Source organism: Euprymna scolopes, chromosome 12, assembly GCF_053919585.1.
Source record: "Euprymna scolopes isolate OS-2025 chromosome 12, ASM5391958v1, whole genome shotgun sequence".
NCBI classification, from domain to species: Eukaryota; Metazoa; Mollusca; class Cephalopoda; order Sepiida; family Sepiolidae; genus Euprymna; species Euprymna scolopes.
The window spans coordinates 27,983,284-27,997,912 of NC_136493.1; the positions used below are offsets into that span (position 1 = coordinate 27,983,284).

General features: G+C 36.1%; 1 protein-coding gene across 4 annotated transcripts in view; it reads right to left on the bottom strand.

The window, feature by feature from the left end:
* Positions 1-14,629, bottom strand: part of LOC145291222 (acidic mammalian chitinase-like) — a 71,328-nt gene that overhangs the window by 19,161 nt on the left and 37,538 nt on the right. For all 4 annotated transcript variants that reach the window (XM_080136816.1, XM_080136817.1, XM_080136815.1 and 1 more), the window contains exons 2-4: positions 13,807-13,873; positions 5,205-5,496; positions 2,073-2,196 (exon numbers count right to left, since the gene is read on the bottom strand). In XM_080136816.1, coding sequence (XP_079992942.1) covers positions 2,073-2,196; positions 5,205-5,496; positions 13,807-13,864 — 474 coding nt within the window. In that variant the 5' untranslated portion in view covers positions 13,865-13,873. The remainder of the gene's footprint in view (positions 1-2,072; positions 2,197-5,204; positions 5,497-13,806; positions 13,874-14,629) is intronic.

Genomic DNA, 14,629 nt, shown 5'->3' on the forward strand with positions numbered 1-14,629 from the left:
TCTCTACCTACCGGCACAGGGTATCCCAATATATGACATATTTCCTCGATACTGGACACTTTTTGCAAAATGCATATTATTTAAAAAAAATTTTTTTTTACAAGGCATGAAACCACTTGATATAAGGAATTTAAAAAAATATCACTTCAAATTAAAAAAAATCTAGCCAACGATAACAGTTAGATGGATCGATTCTAGCCTAGAAAACATCAATTCTCCTCTCTTTTTCAGAAACAAACATCGCTCATGGAATGTGAGGACTAAAGGAAACTGCGAAAAATAAATCCAAGGTCCACTTTCTAATCTTTCAATGTCAGAAAGATCCTTTTTTAGTGTGGGTTGATGAATTGGCTTAAATCATTTCAGACAAGGTATGAAGCCACTTGATGTAGTCAGCTAAAAAAAGTACTACTTCAAGGGGGAAAAAAAAACTAGTCAAAATTAAGTGTTAGATGGAATAGATTCTGACCCAAAAAACAGCAATTGTTCTCCTTTTGTCTTAAATATCGCTCACGGAATATGAGGACTAAAGGATAGAATAAGGGAAGCGAGAGTTACAAGGCTGCCAAAAGTAAACCAAATGTCCATTTTCTCCATTTGTTATTCTGAATACCTTTATAACATTGATTAGTTTGATATTCAATTTATATAGGCACACATGGGAATACTTTACAAGGTTTCTCTCTCTCTTTTGCTTTGATGGAATGGTCATTAGAGAGCCTACAGTTGATTTTATGAAATTATTTTCATATAACGAATTTAATTAAAGTTTAAAATGCAAAAAGTCAAGTCTCATGATTCAACTGTACTCTAAACAGAAACATTAATTCTGAACACATCCCTGTCTAATCAAAGCACATACTAATAGATTTGATATGCCAGACATTTCTGCTTGCGAAGTGATAAAACTTCTCAAATGTACTTCTCAAATGTACTTGTGATGTTAGACTGTATAAGGGTGTTAACATTGGTAAAAATCAAACTGTTCTTTCTTTAATCGAATTTTTTTTGATTATAGATTTTCGATACTTATCGGAGGCATTCCGATACAAACCCAATCTAAGAACACTCCCAGATACATGAAATACATTTGTGTGAAATTTTTTAAAAATTGGCTGTACAGTTTTGGAATCCATAGGGAACTAACTCTCTCTCTCTTTCTCTCACATACATATGTTTTATATATAAATAGATCATCAATTCTCATCTCAAATATTCAGAAATATTATGTAACGTTGTCCGGGAACCAACACATCTCGTGTCCAGTTTCAGTCACAAAGGAGACTTAAAGAATAGGAAATAACTCTAACTCGCCATTTTGGTTCTGTACAACAACATTTATTTCCTCATCATTATGGCCGCGACATCACCCACATGATCTAGAACGTTCTCCATGTCTCAAACGTTATCTCATCTCTCACAAGATCTGTTTTTCTATTTTTTATAGTCCCCCTCCCCTACCAGTGACGTCATTTATTTTCTCATTCTCTCTTTACCGCTATCATCTTCTCGAGTGTCCTTCACGCCTCGCACATGATCTTGAACGTTATCTTGTCTCTCACGTGATCATACTCTTTCTCTTTTTTATAGCCCCCCCCCCTGTAACATCACTTCTCATGTATTTACATACGCACATCCGTGCTATGTTACAATTATATAGACTCAGTAAAGATCCAAATTAATAATAAATAAATGAAATAATGAAAATGAAATAAATGGAAATGACTCAACACTCTTTCTGTTCCATAAACGCATCACACATTTTGAATTCTAACAACCAAAACATTCTTTTCACTATTCAACAATAAAAGCCATTGTCAATATACACCTGAAGAAGGTTGGAGGTTACATCGGCTGACACATTGTGCAAGCAAAACAAAACATTCTTAAGATAAGAGCAATAGTCCAAATAATCAAAATGCTGCTTGTGTTTTCAAAAGTAAAAGTTGAAATTCCAATCGATTTTATTGATTACATATTTTATCTAACCAGATATTTCTTTTGTGAGAATAACAATCAAGATGAGAACAATAATGTGACCAATCCAAATAATACATTATTTTTAGTCTCACCGTGGCTAACAAGCTGAAGCTATGTTTTTGCTCCTTGGGTAGATACCAAGCCGGAAACTCAAAATCCAGATCAAAACCATCAAATCCATACTTTGTGAGCAACGGCAATGTGCTGTTGATATATCTGAAAAAAAAAAAAATGTTGGGGATCAACCTGAGTGGGAAGTTGTGCAGCAAGGTGTTTGCACACATCACATAGAGAAAAGAAATAATTGTATTTCAATATTTAAAAAAATTTATTTTTGTATAAATTTGCTGAATTACTTGTACATAGAAAAATGATTTTTCATCTTAAACCACTAAGCTTCCCCACCCAACACACAATATATATCCCTACTTTGTAAAGAAAAAAGACTTATTGCTATCAAAGTATAAGGGGCTACTGTGATAACTGTCAGATTTATAGAGGATCAATCTAGTTATGTAATAGAGCGTGGATGCGCGTATAGCAGCAGCAGCAACAGGCAATGTATGCAAATACTGACTCATGTGCGAGGTCATGTCACAGCTAGGAAGAAAAGAAAAAGATTATATAAAAAAGAAAAATGTGGTCTTTAGATGTTAAAGATGAACAGAAATAAACGTGTTACACAGGTGGCCCGAGAGCCACGTGTTGGACACAGCAGAGTCTTGTTAAGCACATTGGAGTATATGCGGACTTTTGAACAAGATACATGATGTTATTCTGGAAAGTACCTGTAAATAAATGCCTGTTGTTTAAACTCGAAAAAAAAGGAGTCAAGTTTGTTTTTGCTTTAATATTAATCTCTATTATATAAAAATTCCTTTGTGTGTGTGTATGTGAGTGTGTGTGTGTGTGTGTGTGTGAGAGAGAGAGAGAAAGAGAGAGTTCCTTCCTTCCTCATAAGTTCTGAAACAGATGAGCCTATCTTTTGCAAATTTCACACAAAGGTAATTTATATTTCTGGCAGTGTTCATAAATATGTTTTGTATAAATAAGTATCGAAAATCGAAAAAATCTGTCCTTAAAATAGTCTTTCTTGTCTTATGGATAAAAAAGAATTTTTACAGGGGAATATTTTATGTTACACCGGTGTTTTCTTGGCCGGTCTAACATAAAATATTCCTCTGTGAAAATTCTTCTTTTTTATCTATAAGAGAAGAGAGACTATTTTTAAGATCGTCAAACCCAAATATCAGCTGACATGATATTGTAAACAAACACAGACAGAATTTGATGAACGACATTATCATTGATTGAGATTGTCGGACTAACTTCCTCATCTTGGTTGTTATTGTCACAACGTTTCGGCCGTTTTGCCCTCCGGCCTTCGTCAGGTGAACGGTTTGTTAGGAGTCTCGAACCCAACCCTTTATTATTATTACGTTCAGGATCCTGAACGAAGGCAGTGAAAAAGTAACATTGAAAAACAGAGAATCAGCAACTATGTCCCAAAGCCTAGCTGGAGTCCGAACACGGTACCCCCGTAATAATAATAAAGGGTTGGGTTCGAGACTCCTAACAAACCGTTCACCTGACGAAGGCCGGAGGGCAAAACGGCCGAAACGTTGTGACAATAATAACCAAGATGAGGAAGTCAGTCCGACAATCTCAATCAATGAAAACAACTCATCTAAAAAATACAGACAATTACTGACATTATCATTATTATTTTTTTTACTTTTTTTGCAAATTAGTCCACCGGGCAAATTATTCCTCATAATATATATTAATCAATAAATAGAGGATTGATTCTATAAATGATTTTGTATAAATGAAAATATCATGTTTAAGCGTATTGTACAGCTGGGCAACAATGGGCATCCAGCTAGTATCATATAGATTACTTAAACTACTGTTCTTGTCTTGGATTTTATTCTCACAACATTTCAGCCGATGTAACCTCTAAACTTCTTCAGATGCCAGTAGGATTCACCCTAGACAGATTGGACCGGCTTATTCCAAAGGAGGAAGTTTCATGGAAATATCAATTCACATGTATATCCTAGTCAGGATAAGTAGAGTTCCTTATATTCATCCGGGGACAGTTTCTTTTTTTTTTGTCTTCCTCCATGTAGACCCTCCTAATGGTTTGTTTGATGGGTCCTTTTTGGGGCCCAAACTTGTTGTTGCAGCTTCTTTTGATTTATCTTCCCCATTTGGGGAGTTCTGGGTGGAACTGATCTCTCTTCACTGCCATTTATATCTATCTAAATCCTTTATTTCTTTTCTTCTGGGATGTCACCAATATGAAATCTACATAGCACACAAAAAAAAACAAAAAAGAATCACCCCATATTTGTTGTGTAATATTGTTTATGTTAGTTATGAAAACTAAAATTCCTTTTCACCAAGTTAACATTCCTGGTACATATTTTAACATAAACATAAATACCAAATCTGTTTCGATAACATTCTTTCTGCTATTCAAACATTCCTTTTTGTTATCGAAATATTTCTAATAACTAAACACTGACAATTGCCCGCGATCGCTACCTGGAATTTTCTAGGATCAACAACACAACAATTCCGTCAGTCATGTCAGGGCAAAAGTCTTAAGTAATTCATAATTGTATTCTTTATATTCCCCATACTGAGGCTTGAACCTTCAACCTTTAAGAAACTGTAACTTAGACATGTTTGTTATTTGGTTGGTTGGTTGTTTTGTTTTACGGCATATCAACCCTTTTCAGGTTATTTGATGCTAAATCTGGTGATTTTGGAGAACGATTTTTTAATAGAGTATATTTGTTTTTTAAGTCATATTCTATTTAACCCATAGTTGGGACCCTAACAGGTGCTACCTCTCCGGGTCAGAGTGGACCTGGGAGCAATGGCAATTTAAGGGTGGCTCCACACTCCCTAAGGCCTGCAAGCTGGGGCCTCACCATTGGATATAGTTTAAGGTAATATCCAAGACCTGTTTGTTATTTAGCATTTATATCCATTATGCCACAACGCATCAGTCAAAACATTGTGAGAATAGCATCCAGGATGAGACCAACAGTTTGAATATTCCAAATTATCCTCACCTCAAAAATTCCAAATTATCCTCACCTCAAATATTCCAAATTATCCTCATCTCAAAAATTCCAAATTATCCTCATCTCAAAAATTCCAAGGAAAAAATAATCAAAAGTTTAACAAGGAAACTGTAAGTGGTGACTTACTTTCTCCGATTTTCTTCGGACGCAAGGACATCATTGAAATTTCCGCCATTGCACAACAACACTTTCAGTTTGGGGTTCAGTTTTTTCATCAGAGGAATCTTTTTGTAGTACATATTAATATCAGATGGTTCGGCAGGTATGACAATGCCATCTTTTATGCCAGAGCCAATTAATATGATATGCGTGCAGAGAGTCGGATCCAGTTCTGGAGGAAGATCCCCCTTATACGGCTTGTGGTTCATGTAAAAATAGCAAACTATTTTCCGTTCATTTTTGGGTACAGGCTGACAGACTGAAAAATAAGAAAATAGGTCTGAACACAAAACCATTCAAAAATATTGTCTGATGTGGTCCCTCGCCTTGGTAGAGGCCATTTTGGATAACAGCATTTTTAACTAATGAACCACACTGACATTAGGTATAAAAGTTATGTTAAAAGAAAAAAAGAAAATAAAGGATATATATACATATATATATATACCTTACTACCTAGCTTTACCTATGTATTTAGCACTGTTGAAGTAAATACTTAAAGTTTATGCATAAAATTACTTTCGTATATTAATTTATGTGACTAGATGAAGTAGTCCTATATATATATATATATATATATATATATAAATAATATGCATGCATAATAAAAATAGAAATAAATGAAACATTGAGAATAGATGGGTCACCAGGTAGTAAGTGCTACCAAAAGCATAAACAGTGTTTTGTAAATGAAAATGGAGAAAAAGTTTTATAACAAAACATTTTTATACATGAGATAAGAATATAAAAGTTATTTTCAATCATGAAAATGTTCATTTATACAAATATGTTTGATAAAGAAAGTTGGGTTTGTAGCCACAAGACTTAAAAATGTGTTGGTTAATATGTTCATAGTATGAATATGTGTGTGCACATAATATACATATGTGAGTATTTGGCAGCGTGGCATTGTGTGTGTGTGTGTGTGTGTGTGTGTGTGTGTGTGTGTGTGTGTTGGTTTACCTTGTTATTGTTTGTGTGTATATAGTTGTGAGTAACGATTTGTTTCTGCTTGTTAGCGTGTACAAATATGTACACAAGATGAAAAAAGCAGGTATGCAAGTCCTTGAGTTCTTTCTGCCTCCTACAGCCAAATGCTTGGAGGAGGTGATGTTGAGCATACAATTTGGAGTCCTGCTCAGGATGCACCACCTTGAGAATACTCTGTGTCTTTAGATTTTGACAGTTTGTTTTATAGAAGTTTCTAACTTTGCACTGGCTTATCATTTTCAATAAGACTTGTTACTTTTGGGGCTTGAACCAATTTAGATTGGTTGAAAATACTTTGAGTTAACATGTCTCTGTGAAAACTTTCTTACTTTAGAAAGTAACAAAAAAATCGAATCCAAATGAAAGCAGAGAAAGAAAGAGTATGGCAATTAGAGCCATTTGCTATTTAGCGTTCACAGGCATCACTTTGCAATTCAGTCACCACGGTCGTTATAAGATAGGAACTCACAGACTTATGCTGAGATTGAGTTTTTGTACATACTTAAAAAATAAAGGCGGCAATATGTTTTGCTAATCCATCTTCTCATAATTAATATGTTGTAGAACCATGTGTCACCCCTCAACTATTGCCAGCCTTGATGTTTGTGTGCTGTGGTTTTCTTCTCCTTCATCTTCTGTTCTGGCCGTGTCATCTGATGATTGCCAAGCTTTGGTTTAAAGCTCGGTTTCCCAATGTAGTTCATATCACCTACCAAGAGGTGGTGGCTGGATGTGCATTACGAGACTTCAGGTGGACGGTGGCCAAATTTATCATATAGAGAGTCCCTGAGATACTGGGGAGTAGGGGCGGGGGAAGCGGTGAAAGAGAGCTTCTAGTAATATTACTAAGTGTTTCTCAGCTTATTGCTAATCATCAACAACAATCTGCACATTGATTGGTGATTTTCATATTCAATTCAGATAGGTAAATAAATATAAATTTTAAAAAAAAAAAAAATGATTGAATTATTTACCATTTATTTATCTGCTCGTAATGACTTTATATTCCTGCATTGTAAGCCTTCAAAAAATACCTTGTACGTTATGATTAAATATTTTAGAAGAAGGATCCAATGTAGAATGGTTTTGTTTAAATGAACTAAAAGATCAATACATAATCGTTTTTTTTATATAAATCTTGTAACTCTTATTCATATACATTTGTTAATCTTTCATAAAAATATCCAATAAATTAAGTTTTTCTTTATATATGTTAGTAGTTATGGAGAATAGACGTTTTGTTCAAATCAAAGTATTTATAATAAACCAATGATGTTGGCTACTGCGATTTCCTTGGTTCAGTGTTTTATGTAAACTGTCTAGAAAATTCTGACTATAGCACAGTCCTTATTCTGTATAAGTACCAAAATTGCTAACATTTTGTTTTCTAATTTTTTAAAATGTATTTATTTTAAATTTATTTTTTAGTGATAACCAGAGACTTAATTTGGCGCTGGAAAAACTCCAATCTGATTATGACAAACTGAAGCAAGACGAGGTCGTAAAATCATCCAAGTTGGCTGAATTGTCATTGCAGATCGATCGCCGAGAACAGGCGAAACAAGATCTTAAAGGACTTGAGGAAACTGTGGTATGCTTTTAGTTCCTATTGCTTTTTCAGTTTTCGCATGTTTAATGAAATTTGGCTAGCAAATATGTTGAGCGGCATATAGATCTTGTTCTGCCTTATTATTGTAATGTTATCCCTACATTCTTTAAGGAGGAGTCCTTCTAGACCAGGGTTTTCTAATGAGGTCTGTACCGCTCACCAGGAGTGTGTTACGAGACTTTAGGTGGACAGTGGCCAAATTTATCAAGTAACATTACTGTTTCTCAACTTATTGCTAATCATCAACAACAATCTGCACATTGATTGGTGATTTTCATTGATTCCTAGCATTTCAGCCCGGCGTTGCCCGAATATTTGAAGGTGTATGTTGAGCAAAAAAAAAAAAAGAAAAAAAAAAGCGGTCAATTTTTTTTAACTTTGACCCCTATTGTGACCCCTTAAAATTTATTGTTTTGGGCTCAAATCAACTTTTTTTTTTTTTTTTTAAACAGTGGTCACCACTTATCAAGGCCCGGAAGCCACTCAGGGATAAGGGTTATTGCAAGAACATTACGTTAGTGTGGAGATTTGATAAAGTGTTTACTTAAGGGGGTGGTTCATTAGGAATTTGTTAACGTTGGACTTGAACACATCCAAGTTGTAGTCAGGTGGGAAGCAGGCAGACGGAACAGAGTTCCACAGGCGTGCAGTTCTAAGAAAGAAGCTTTGTTCATGGAATCCACGTTTTGATTTAGGCACAGATAAAGAGTGGGGGAAATTTTTCACAATGGATTCGGCTAGACGGGTGTTTTTTGTGAAAGATTGGCAAGGGGGGGCCAGAGATTGGAGTTCAGACGAGCACCTGCCATGGAAATAACGATAAAACAAGGAAAGGCTCACAACGTCTCTTCTGTGGGAGAGAGGTTGCAAGGTAGAGAAAAGGGCATCCCCCACTAAGCCACGAAGTCTATTTTGTACTCTGTCAAGGCAGGATAGGCTGTTTTTAGCAGCTCCTGCCCAGATATGGCAGCAGGATTCTATCCTTGGACGTACTTGGCTTTTATATAGATAGAGAATTGCATCAGCAGTGAGATATCTTCTGGAGCGGTAGAAGGATCCCACCATTTTTCCAGCGACCTTAGCAACAGACTTGATGTACGTGTTCCATTTCAGATCAGGAGTAAAGGTCAAACCCAGAAGCTTGTCAAAACACAGGGCCTCTCCCAGACGAGAGCCATCCATCCCAATTGATGCCAGATGGGGATCAGAGCGTTGATGATGTAAGGATAGGAGTTTGGTTTTAGATGCATTAAAGGTAACCAGCCACATCTTCCCCCACTGAACCACGCACTCGAGATCAGAGGAGAGAGAATCAGAGAGAACTTTGTCATTTACAGCCTTTGATGTGTTGCCGTACATGGTCGTGTCACCAGCATAGATGTCAACGAATGATTTAAGTACGTGTTTAGGGAGGTCATTGATGTAGAGTTGGGCCCAGGATTGAACCCTGAGGGACTTCAGCATTAATACTGCAGGCCTCTGACTTTTGTCCATCGACCACTACTCTTATGAGCCTATCGGAGAGAAATGATTTAATGATTGAGAAAACATTTCCAGTTATACCATAGCTGGAAATCTTGTGAAGTAGACCCTTATGTCATACCTTGTCGAAGGCTTTTGATATGTCAAGAGCAATTGCCCTAGAAAGGAAGCCTTTGTCAAGAGATTCACTAATCCTGTGAGATATAACCGTCAGCACATCTGCGGTAGATTTTGCAGAGCGGAAACCATATTGTGTGTCACTAAGAAGGTTGTTTCTGCTGAGGTGGTTGACTATTTCTCTATTTAATATGGATTCCAGCAACTTACTCATAACACACAGGAGACTTATTGGTCTGTACTGAGAGGGAGATGACTTATCACCTGAATTCTTAAATACAGGGCAAACTGATGAGGTCTTCCAGGGAGTCGGAAAGCACTTCTCCTTAAGGCAGCGCTTAAACAGTTTCGTAAGTATGGGAGTAAGTTCTGGTTGAAGCTTTTTTAACACTATAATTGGGATGCCGTCAGGGCCAGTTGCTTTACTGGAATCAAGGTTCTTGATTAGCTTGGCAACCTCATGCACAGATATTTGTATGTTACCTAGCTTGTTCTGTGTTATAGGAGGAAATATGGGGAGTTGATGGCCTTCGTCGCATAGGGTAGAATTAGCTGCAAAGTTCTTTGCAAATAGTTTGGCCTTGTCTGATGCTGACGAGATGACCTCTGGTCCATTGATAATGGTTGAGATAGAACGCACACTTCTGTTCAGGATCCTATTTGTTATTTGCCAAAATTGGTGGGAACCAAGCCGCTGATCAGCTACCTTGGATTTAACAGACTGGGCATATAGCACTCTTGCATTTTTGATTACTCAGTGGTTGCTGGCAGTCCTGAAAGCAGCTATTTTTTGGCTATTGTTAAATTTCATATAAAATAGTTTAGATATTGTTTGTTTGTAAAAAGAATTGAATCCTTCATTCTTTTATGGAAATTGAATTAAAAAAGGTCAGCTAAAAAAAATAATGAAAAATACAATTTAAAAATATACTGAAAAACAAGTTAGGTTGAAAAATAGGTTAGTGAGAATTCTTTGTTGCAGAAGTGTGTTTGGAGAATGTGCCGAGCCATGTATGTTTAAGCCACGTGAGTCGATCACGTTTTGAAATCACACATCTGACATCATAGCAAAAATGAATTCTCAGTATAGGAGCTAGTTTCAGTCAGTCAGAGGCAATCGAGCCCGGATCGAACAGTCAGCAGAGTCGGTCGGACAGAGCTGACATGATCAGAGGAGGGTCCCTTTAGAAGCGAAGGGAGAATGGTTAATCATGTAGTATGCCTGAATTCCTTGACGTCAATCATCATTTGACCGGTCAATCTGATAATAAAGCAGTTATCTTGTTTTTGTAAAACTGTGTTGTGTCATCATTCAACAGTGAAAGGTAATATGTGAAACATCTTTAGTATGAACTTTGTCTCCCTTTGTTATTATGAACTTTATATAACTCTTACAAGAAATGTATCTCTCTCTCTTATCACCTCAACCGTATAACTGTATCTCCCCCCTCATCATTGTTATATATATGTCCGCCATCTCTCTCCAATATGAATGTCCCCTATGCAGTTAATGCTATACAGATGCTCAGCCTTAGGAAAAAAAGTGGGGAAGCACAAAGAATTATAAATATCTTTGGTTAATGTCTGGCCACCGAACAGATGTTGTTAAATAAGGAATCATGCTGAGACCAAACTGTTTGAGGAAAATAATGTTTACACAAGTTGAGCTAACCTATCAGTGTAAAAGTTAGTCTTCAATAATTTCTTTTAATAATTTCTTTTAATATCCATTCAGTATTAATGAAGAGTTAGTAATTTAATCATATTATTATTTCTACATATCTTCTAACAATTTTTTAGGCAGTACTTCTTCAATGTTAGTAAGTATTACTACTAGTGTTGGGACAATTAATTGAAATTTGAATCAGGAATCAAAAAAAAAAAAAAAAAATTGAAACTTTTTTTTTTTTTTTTACTGAAATCAATATCGGAATCAGAAAAATTTGTTCCTCTATTCCAATGCCAAAAACGATTCCTTTAATGATCGTTTTTTATTTGATTTTGTTTAAAGCAAAATCTTCCACTGCTGGTAGTAATAATAAAATAATAAATATTTATTGATTTTAAACTACTAGTAAAACTAAAACCTATCCGCAAGTGTATTTTACGTTTAAGAAAAAATATCTGCACATTCAACATGTGTAATCAGGAAAAAATAGTAAAATATTTAGAGATTTATAAAGAATCAAAATCCGTAATTGTTTAAGAATCGTCCCATCACTAATTACTACCCCCTGTTGGTCAGTTAAAAATATCTCTGGTTAACATCCGGCCATCCAAGAAATGCCAATTAAATAATATATATCTATGCATTAATCATATAAAAAACTAAAATGATTTCACGGCATCCCAGGCAACACCGTATGCAACAAAACAAAAACGATAAATCTCTGTAGCAGTAGTAGTAGTAGTAGTAGTAGTAGTAGTATCATTTAAAGTGTTAAAACAGTGTGTTTATTTATTTTTTTTTTTTTTCGTAACTGCTATCTCTGGTTTTAAAGATGGCACCAATATATTGAAATTCTTTAACATATTCAACTATTTCTCTGTTCAGATTAATAACCTGTTCAGATGGAAGAATATTTGCTGGGAGAATGAACGCCTCAAAACAAAAATTGAGGCCAAATGAAACACAATTGATTTGCAGACACACACACACACACACACACACACACACACAAAAAGACACTTTCAAACTGGATGATATTTACAGTGACTCTGTAATACAAAAGTTGTTTTTTTATCTGTTGGTTGGTTGGTTGTTTTTGTTTTACAGCATATCAACCCTTTCCAGGTTATTTAACGCCGAATCCGGTGATTTTGAAGGAAATTTTTTTAATAGAATATATTTGTTTTTTGCAAGTCAGTTTCTATTTAACCCATAGTTGGGACCCTAACAGGTACTACCCCTCCGGGTCAGAGTGGACCTGGGAGCAATGGCAATTAAAGGGTGGCTCCACACTCCCCAAAGCCCGCAAGCTGGCGCCTCACCATCGGATATAGTTTTAGGTCATATCCAGGACCTTTTTTTATCTGTATTTTGCACCCTTTCTTTTTTTTTTGTTTGTTCTTTATACAGGGTGACCCAAAAAAAACGTTATATCTCCATTATTTATTCACTGATTGCCCTTATTTTACAGGACATGATAGAATCAACGACTGTGAGTACACCAAGACCCCAGTGGGAGCTGGGATAAAGAATACACTGTGTTAAATTTTGTTTGGACAAAACACTAAGAAATGGGGCCTAATTAGAGTTGGGGCCCGTTTTTTTTGTGGGGGGGGGGCGGTCACCCTGTATAAATAAACAGATACCAAACAAATTCCTGTTACGAAAAAAAGATTTACTCCGAAAAACATGTACAACTCAAGATTCTGAGTTTCCACTTTAATACTCACAAGGTTAATCTTTCTGATTTTTGATCAAATTTATACATGAATTTCATCAATTCTTAGCATGCATCATTCGCTCACTATTGCTTTGCAATTTAATCTCTATTCGTTACTTGAAATCATTGAAACGGAACTAATTGATAAGAAAAAGAAGACAGAACTTTCCTTCTTTCTTGCGTCTGAGGCAACACTGTATATAACTGTGGCAAAAGCTGTGAAAATGAGGGCTTACCGTTCAAACGGCCTAGGTGTGCGTGTATGCTTTGTCATCGCTGCAAAGCTAGGATAAGAAAAGAATTCCAATATGGCGCCGACGGCGTTTTGTAATGGTATGATCTCGGAAACTCTCGCAAAATCTCGTGCATATATGCAAATCAGTTGGTCTTCGACAACTATAAATTCAGGTCGTTTTGGAAGGTAAGGCAGGAGGAAAGAACGGCCGGTTGGTAATTGTGTACGCTGGATCATGTTGGTGGCGTGTCACCGTGTCTGTGTGTGCACTGATCGAACCGCTTTCCTGTCCCTTGCACATTGGACTTTGAATTGGTTTACATTGGACTTGCACATTGGACTTTGAATTTGTTTAGATTGGACTTCAACTTCAGTAACAGAATGCAGATGGCAGCTGTATGCAAATGACCAAGCCATGTACGAAGTGACGACATGGCAAGGAAAAAGAAAAATATTATAAAAAGAAAAACGTGTGCACAGACCAAGGATCACGATTATGTTAGAGACACCTGGGTGACGTCACTGCTGTAACGAGAAGTCACACGTGGCAGGAGAAAGAGGAATAAGGGTCTTTTATTGAAACCTGAAACAACGAGTTGAAGTTCTTTTCCTATTCCTTTCTTGTGTTCCTTGCGACTGAGTCTACAACGTTTTGGGTCCCTACATGTTAACATACGTGCAAAAGTGTGTAACGTTACAAGTAGATGCTGGTTATAAATAAAATCAACTTTTCTTTGTTTTACTCACCTACGGACACAAATATCCAACATAAAACAGCCAATAACTTCACTGGGGCTGAAGCCATGATTGAAATCTAAAAAATAAAAAAATAAATAAATATCAGTAGTAAACTGGGAGGTGACAGTGGTCAAGTGGTTAATGACATAAACTGACAATTTGGGTGTCCCAAGTTTGAATCCAGTTCATTCCACAAAAACGACTTTAACTTAGGATGTTGGCAATCTTCTCATGGTTTATCCGGTAAGTACCTGATGTCTTTCTAGAAAGAATTCTGACAAGAAAATTATCAGGAAAACCAATGCCAACAATAGAATCTTCCGATTCATATATGGTGATGATGATGATGACTTATACAATACATTTTGTTTGTTTTCTAATAATTTTTAATCTAATTTCAAAAGAGTATAAGCCCTGGAGATGAAAAATAGAGTTTCTGGTGGGTAGCTGATCTGTATAACTCCTGGAGATGAAAAATAGAGTTTCTGGTGGGTAGCTGATCTGTATAACTCCTGGAGATGAAAAATAGAGTTTCTGGTGGGTAGCTGATCTGTATAACTCCTGGAGATGAAAAAGAGTTTGTGGTGGGTAGCTGATCTGTATAACTCCTGGAGATGAAAAAGAGTTTGCGGTGGGTAGCTGATCTGTATAACTCCTGGAGATGAAAAAGAGTTTGCGGTGGGTAGCTGATCTGTATAACTCCTGGAGATGAAATGATTTTGCGGTGGGTAGCTGATCTGTATAAGTCTTGAACTTTGCAAGTTTGTAGACAAAGAGCAAAGATCTTTCTCATGTGGGCACAAAAAATTATGTGTGAGAATTCTAAAAGATC